This window comes from Agelaius phoeniceus, chromosome 13 (genome assembly GCF_051311805.1).
Source record: "Agelaius phoeniceus isolate bAgePho1 chromosome 13, bAgePho1.hap1, whole genome shotgun sequence".
Lineage (NCBI taxonomy): Eukaryota > Metazoa > Chordata > Aves > Passeriformes > Icteridae > Agelaius > Agelaius phoeniceus.
The window spans coordinates 12853552-12861938 of record NC_135277.1 but is presented as its reverse complement, the minus strand read 5'-3'; the positions used below and the strand labels follow the sequence as shown (position 1 = coordinate 12861938).

At 35.7% G+C, this 8387-nt stretch overlaps 1 protein-coding gene across 2 annotated transcripts in view; it reads right to left on the bottom strand.

Annotated features, from left to right (window-relative positions):
- Positions 1-487: 487 nt before the first annotated feature.
- UNC13C (unc-13 homolog C) overlaps positions 488-8387 on the bottom strand; it is a 169243-nt gene continuing 161343 nt past the window's right edge. For both annotated transcript variants that reach the window (XM_077185387.1, XM_054642193.2), the window contains 3 exons: positions 3789-3881; positions 2895-3054; positions 488-2013 (listed from right to left, as the gene is read on the bottom strand). In XM_077185387.1, the coding sequence (XP_077041502.1) occupies positions 1728-2013; positions 2895-3054; positions 3789-3881 (539 nt within the window). In that variant the 3' untranslated portion in view covers positions 488-1727. The remainder of the gene's footprint in view (positions 2014-2894; positions 3055-3788; positions 3882-8387) is intronic.

The window sequence follows — 8387 nt, the reverse complement described above, 5'->3', positions numbered from 1 at the left end:
GTTGAAACTTAGGGCTATACCTGGCAGAAACACAATTTGGAATCTATGATCTTAGGGGAGTGTTCTTAACTCTCTAAAGACTGTGCATAACTTCTCTAAATGTCTAAATATACTTATGACAAATCTAATTTTTAGTATTCAAGGAAGAAGTTTGAGGATATTTAAACCCGTTAAAATCTCATCTAAACATCTAACCAATATCTCCTGGAAAGAATCTGGTTTATGTGTGTGGAGTCCTGTGTTAGGTTGTTAGAAGGCTGACATCAGCATACAAACTGTGTCCTCCCTTCCCTTAGCTACTTTTCCCCTAAGCAAAGCTGAAAACTCCAACCTGTGTAATGAGGAACACTTGTGAGCAAAACCAATGACAAAGGTGTGGCATTCCACAACATTTTTTATGTGTATGTATATGTATAGCTACCTAATTAATTATATTTTTATATCAGGACACTGATATATCAAATTTTACACATATAAAACAGCCAGATTCCAGACAGTGCAAATCATACTTTAATATATTATAAAGCTATATAGTAAGCCCACTCCATGGGCTTCACATGCACATAAAACCAAGAGTTACATAAATAATATCAAATGACAAAACTGGAAAGCAGTTTCTGCATACTTTATTTTACAATTCCTCACTAAATATATTTACAGGACACAGAGTTTGCTTTAGTGCAATACATAGTAATGTTGCATAAGTACAAACTGTTGAACTTTTCTAAAAAAAATTAAAGAATAAAGCACTTAACTGATGATACAGCTAAGTATGTAAAGCAACGTTAATAACTCTGAGTGAAAATGCTAACAGCATCTTTTCTTCTCATAAACAGTTTCTAGAAACAAACCACAAACCGGCATTACATATTCCAAACTACTACCCCTTGTACAGTACCATATCATTTAAAAAATCACTTTTTAAAAGCACATATACTGTACTGTACAGCAACCTGTTTCTACAGATACTGACTTACTCTTTTAATACAAATATGATATTACCGTGGCAGTTTTGAAGAACAAAGTTATCGCAAGATATCAAACATCAGTAACAAACTCTGATAAGCACAGCTTCTTGAGAACCTGCTTTAACAGCATTTCTTCACAGTGATATTTATGAAAGGTTGGAAAAAGAGATTAGCATAAAATATTTCCATCCTTTTCAGTTTTTATGCAAAAATCATTACTTTATATTGGTAATTATAAAATTACAAACACTTTCTATAAGTAACTGCATCTGTAGTAATGATAGAAAAAGTCATCAGTAAGACACCTAAAATGAGGCTTGCATAACATGAGAGTTTGAAGAAAACTAGGTACACCTCATTTTTAAAAGAAGAGTAAGTGATGTAACTTAATTTAGAATAAGCAACACAGTTTAACCGCGATAAACTATTATTAATTAAAAAAGCTACTTACTTATTAATAAATGGTAAAAAATAATCAAATTGTGATGAGGTGAAATCAACATTTAAAAAGATATGATGAAACATTTACTCTTAATCTTAGTTTTGGCACTTCATTGGAACAATTACTTTACCAAAGACCAAAATATGTATAAAAGATATACAGCTCCTTGACATACCTTGCAAATATAGTACATAAGTACTGGCAAACACTGAAAACATAGTTAAACATTCCCACAGATTTGCACATGCATGCACTAGTCAGACAACAGCGTTGTATTTATGTTCTTGGCGGTGACAATCTTGCATTACTTGGGTATCTTAGGCCGTTTCTTCAGCAGATCTCGTTTCTGTTTTAAGTCTTACAAATTCTTTAGCAACTTCATCGTTGTTCCTCTGAGAGAGTATTCTAAGGATTGTCAGGCCGGTCTCATCCACGGAGATGCTCCTGAGCAGGGGGTACCAGGCGGCGCCGCCGGCCCTGTCGGCGATGGCCTGCAGCTGGATGACGGTCATGCCGATAACGCGGTCCTCCCGCGCAAAGCAGTAATCCTTCACTGACAGGTGCACCTCGTAGGCTCCTGGCTTATCTTCGTTACCCAGCAGGCTGGGAGGATTAACAATAGGAATTTAGAACAAAGACTTCAGTTTAATTTCCCCCAAGGAATTAATTTGCTCTAGAAATCTTGGGCAAATTAAAGTGAGAGTGAGTGGTAGTTTAAGTTTTGTGGTTCCATTTTGTTACAGCAGGTTATCTAGTTTTAAACTTTCTACACAGGTAACCCTTCAGATGGATTGGTGATGGAGCCTCTGCTCTCAGCAGCCTGAACAGAAACAGAATTCCCTCAACAGCTGGAACAGACAGTTACCTTTCCCTGGAAAGGACAAAAAATGTTCAGCTGGTTCCCCAGCTGTCAGCACCATTACTTTAAATCAGCTTCAAAATATACAGAAAATCCCTGGTAGCAGGCATCAAAAGGAGCTTTGTGGTGAGACACAATGAACTCATTTCAGTCAGGGTTGGAGGGTAAGAGGAGGAAAATAAATTGGTCTCAGGAAAGGGCAGAGGAGTACTAAATTTAAAACTCTAGGTTAGGTGGAAGCTTCTTACTGATTTAAAGATTAAATGAAACAATACTATTAACACATGCACAACCCAATACACATTTTGATATCTCTACAGGAATTATCTAGAAATAATAACTAATACTTCTGTCCAAACAAATACCTAGGCCAATAAATTCCTAGGGATAGAAATAGTTATTCCTTTGTAGGGAAATCAATTGTACATTTTAACCAGGTTTTGTAGGACTGAAAGCTTGGTGTCTGCCATTCATCTTCATATACAACAAAGATACAAATTAGTAAATAATTTTGAAATGGTGTCTATATGTTAGGATAGCTTTTCTTGTTATTAATGGTTTAAAGGCAAAAGTATTTTAGGGAAATTTTCAAAAAATATGCAACTCCTAGAGATAAAAGACTTACAATTGGAAAGTTTCATTGTACTTTGGTGACCAGGTGTTGCTCTTTGTCTTGGTTCCATGTTTTCTTTTCTTGTCACTTAATTTAGGACCCAGAATGCAAACTTCCACGAATGGCCGGAACATAGCTGTTGTTTGCCAGTTTAGGTTATTAATTGCTACAACTATAAAGAGTTTAAAAAAAATGATGTTAAATACAATTCCGCTGGAAGTGTTCCAATTAATTACCCTGTATGACTTGGTATAGCCAGTGAAAGGTGACCTGAGAGCTTTCCTGTGGAATATGAATACCTGGTAAGCCTAGGAGATGCTTTGCCCCTGCCCTGCCAAGTGAAGATGTCTGACTACTTTTAGGTCCAGTAGTATCAAATGTAAACGTGTATTTTATAAATCCTTTACATTTGCAGCTTCTTTTTACCTTCTACCTTCACTGCAATTAAAAAAAAATCAGCTTATACTAATCTGAATGATCCTGTGTTTCTGAAATTCAGGTTGTGCAGAATAAAGGCATTTTATCAAAAATGCGGCTTCTTAAGACTTGGTGTAGTCATTCACCACTCAGCTTTGCTGTAGTTTTTATAAGTTGAATTATGTAAAAGCAATTGAGAAGTATAATTTGGCACATTTTAATTTATAAGTCTATAACTTAGTATACTAACTTTAAATTATCTAGACAGAGAAGCACAGACAGTACTTGCCTGCATAATCTGAGTTTCTGCTGATGTTGAGCAAGGAAGAAGTGCACTCCTAATCACCTGAAGTGTACTCAGAGTTTCTCAAGTACTTTAATACCTGTCATTTTTTATTTTAGTACTGGTATGTTTGACTGAGGATGTAGGGCTTGGAGGTTTGGTCTTTGTTGTTGCTTTCTTTTTAAAGTTGCCTGTTTGAAACTTACCTTTCACAGTGACTTTATGCTCACCAGTTCCCGGATGGGTAGAGACATCCACCTGTACAGATATCTCACCCACTGAATTATTAGCAGTTTGACCTGAAACAAGAATTACTGGTTAGCACACCTGGCTTCTCAATGCATCCAGAGAAATAGACACCCAAAGGTGAGTGGTATTTTCCTTTAGAAACACTTCAAAATTTCTGATGTGTTTCACATTTCAGTGAGAATCAGTTACAGATTCATAAATGATTTTGCCACAAAAAACTGGATAATTGCAAATATCTGTGGAAAGCGCCTCAGTGAAATAAAAAAATCTTGTTCATCTGGAGCTTTCCATTCTGGTTGTCATTAGATGTGTTTGCATCTTGAAATGCCAAAGTTGGTGGGTTTGTCAAGCTTTTCAAGTACCCTTCCAAAAATCTTACTGCTAAATGTATGTTTGGAAAGTTACGTCCATATCTCTATTGATGAATCCTTTGCTGAAGGTTTTGTCTCAACAAATTACTGAAGTTCTGCACTGACACAGACAGAGGGGCTTAAAAATGAAAGAAGGTTGAGGGATGGCAGGAGAACCAGGAACTTATTTTTTTAAGATTTTACTTTTGAGAACCAGGGAAGGTTGCGAGTCAGTTTGTAGAGAATGAATCTTTAAAAGGACTTTAAATATTGTCTTGAAAGGTACCACAGTATATCAGATTGTAACAGTAAAACATAAATAAAACTGAGTGTCTTTACATGTTCTTTGATTGGATGACAGTGAGTGTTGAATTCTGTGAACTGTACTTACTCCTCAGTGTAATCTCCTGTGGACCACATAATAAAGTAAATTTCTACCCCTTTAAACAGGCTGCTATTTCTGTGGGTAGCAGAAAAAAGATTTTAAATTCCTCTTATTTATACAAAAATTCCTTACCCATTTGTTCCTCATCCCTCTATATGAGAGGAGAAGCAAACATTCCTTTAGGATTTTTCCAGCAGCCGTTCATGTTGGAATTAGGGAAGGGGTACAGAGAAGAGGGAGGGGTGTCTTGTGTAATAATAATGGGAAAGTGATTTTCCTCCTTAAATTAGTTTATAACTAGAGTAGTTTCTTCTCTTATCATGCAGTCTTTTTCTCTCCTGGATTTCCTCACCAGTGGCTTTCTAGAAATTAGCTCTACAGTGATGTTTATTCACTGCTTTGGCCTGATCTGTAATTATGTTCTCTACATGGCATGAGCATTGCAAGGTCAATCAAATACTTTTACCCCAAGTGTTACTGCTTCAGAGAAAAAGCCTTTTGTTACCTGTTCTATCAAAATGTGGAGATTCAGTGATCATTTCAGGCTCAGAATATTTAAACATTCTCGTGCATTTCCAAACTTTCAGGTGAGTTTGGCTTGGAATTGTTGTGAACCTATTTTTCAAACATAGCAATTGCAGGGTACCTGTACAAATTTTCCAGTTAGATGTATTTCATTATCAGTCAGAGGGTTTGGAGCACCACTAACATGTAAATAAGAAACTTATTAGACATCAGTGTTTTAATGGCAAGAAGTTTAGCTTCAGTGGCAGTAATTAAGTTTCTTGTATTTGGATAATTACTTAAAACTGTACTATATGGAAGCTCTGAGTGGGTGAATCATTCTATGGCTTGCTCACAATAAATATCACATAATTTTTTAAAGAATTTGTAAAAAAGGTAGGAACCAAATGGACCAGAAAAGCTAAATAGTAAGAATAATAAAATGGCTTTATTTAGAATCACAGACTGAAGTATTATCTGACTATAGTAAAATTTGCTTTTACTTGGGAAGAGAAAGGAAATTCTCATTTGGTGAAGGTCATAAAGTTAAAGCTGGTTTTCTTTTCTCTTGCAAACACAGTGTCATTAGGCCATATATCATGGAGTAGCATGTTTTTAATGGAGTTACATTTAACCCTGGGTGCTGACTTGTGTGAAAAAGCCTTCCCTTATATTTATGTGGATTACCTGGATTAAATGCAGACAATGCCTGTAATTCAGAAAGCAGCTTGCCCAGGAAAGGAATCCAATACTATATATATTTGTATATATAGATTATTCTCATTGGCTTTGTGATAGTGAAAAGTAAATGAAAGAGAGCAGGGGCTGGAGGTCCTAGAGCATTAATCTGTCTCATCCTTTCATATTGTGAAATTCCACCTTTTCAGTGTTCCATAATGCATGGAATTCAACCTCAGCACAGGTACTTCTTGTGGTGATGAACCTCATTATGAATGATGCTGTTGATTACATCTGTAGCCTTCCTTCAGCTGTGAAGTTTGAGTTGAGCAAACTGTAACTCTGTTCCAATTATAAAGCTTTCAATGCCAAGCCAGACAGGAGAAGTGAACCAGGAATTTGCACCACCTAAATCTTAGGGACACTGCATGAGTAGCATAAACTGAGAGAGAGAATGAGAAGTTCTTGAACCCTCTCCCAATAACAATTAATAATAATTTACTCCTGATTGCAGTGGAGGATGAATTAAGCTGATCTTGAATATCACTGAAATGAACAGCTGGTGTAAATTATGTGTTTTAGCCTCTAGCTTAAACAAAAAAAACCCAAATCAAAACCCCAGGAAAGTTTTAAAAGAGGAAAATTATCATTTTTATTTGATGGCCTTAAGAGCAGCCTGTGGATGGTGGTAGTAGCAGAGTGTGCAGTGTTAACCTCTAATAATGTCAGGTAGGATTTCATCAGGACAAGAATCTACAAATATGTAAGATTAGACTTGTTCTCTTTCTTCACCTTTTTTATTAACTTATGCAAAATATATTCTTGCAGAGGTCTCCTAATAAGTGTCTCTTTCCTTCTCCTGGTAGCCCATAATTGACAACAGTGCTCCAAGCAGCACTGCAAATATATGAATAGTCTTGTATGTACAGTACTGCTGCTTGATATGGTTATAAAGAAATCTGTGCAAAACATCACCCAGGTTTATACTAAAAGCAGCTGACATTGAAATGACCCTACATCCAGTATTGCTGAGAAAACCTCCTTTGCAGAACATCCCAGTGAGCATAGACAATTTCTAGTGGAGTCTAGAACATAAAGTTGGTTTCTTTCAGTAATCATCCCATCCATCTTTCTCTTTCTGACCTGCTGAACAAACTAGAGATACAATTCCAGGACACTTAGCATTTGCTTACAGCATCTCTTGCTGACACTCAAGAGCTAGGGTACTTCATTTTGAAGCCTCTGATCTGTCTAGTTCTGCTGTTTTGTTTTCTTTTCTTGCTCCCACTTCTTGAACAGTCACAGCAGGAATTAGTGATTCTGACTGCACTATAGAAAGGTCCATTTATCCTACTACCTTTAATAAGCCAATTTAGCTGACAACAAATCTCTTCATGCACTGCAGAGGATGATTGCACTTTTCTTCCTTTAGTACTGTAATAAAACTCATTTGAAGGCTAACAAACTTATAAATGACTCTGCCTCATGTTTGAAAACCTTATGGATGTTTAATTATTACTGCTTGCTCTCTAATATCCGCTTTACATTTTATTTGTTGGTATATTTATATTATTCAAAATACAGCATCCTCTTACTGGTGGGTGTTAAAGTGATCACCTGCATTTAAAGTGCAGTTATTCTTTTGCAGCAAATAAATGGTAAAGAATAAAAATATCTCCTCTGGAGATCTCCTCAAAGATGCTTGCTCCTCAGGGACTAGAAAGGCCTAGAAGTCAGGCTTTTATCCCTCCTTATTTAGCACCTGGAATGCTATCATATAACTGATGGATAGCTGTAGTTTGTGTTTATTTCTTGAAGACCTAGAGGAAACTGATACACAACTTTTTTCTAATTTAGGTGCTTTACTATTTCATTTAAGGAACAACCAGAAATTTTCAAATGTGAAAGCCTCTTAAGTGAATATTTTTGTAAAGACCTTTTGCTTTACCACTGGTCTGGTTTTAACTATATGTACTTTAAACATAATTATTTTTCTGCCACTATTCTGGGTCCATTTGCTTTGCTATCAGCATCTGCTGGAGTACTTTTATTAGATGTAATTCAGCAAGTTTCTTCTTTCTTTGTTCTTATCTTTCCTGTTGGTTGCTTGCAATAGTGTGCTGATTTCTGCAGCTTGTAATACAGTTGTTTTTTTTTTTTTTTTTTGCATGAAATAAGGTTGTGTAACACATGGTTCTGACCTCAATTTGAAACTACAGTGGATGAAGCAGGGATTATTTCTTGAGTTAAATTCAGTCTGAAGTATGGGTTATGAGAGAACTGGAAATGCTCTGTAGGACTTAAATTTCCTGTTAGAATACAGGTATAGCTTTCAAAATATGACAGTTAATAATATAATGGTTTTGACAAGCAAAAGAAGAAAAGGTCTTTCTTTTTCACTTATAAGAGCTGCTAAACAATTTAAGCAATTTTTATTTTCTTTAGTATGATGTCATCTATCTGCTTGTTTAAACTATAGTTACTATCAGATTATTGTTTTAATGCAATTCCATTTATTTATGAAATATTGAGGTCATGCTTTTCTTTGTACAATTACAAGTTGCAATGGAATACAGAACTGAATTTTGGCTTGGCAATTTTTGAATGTGTCATGTCCCTCCCTATGTTGGTGACTTCAC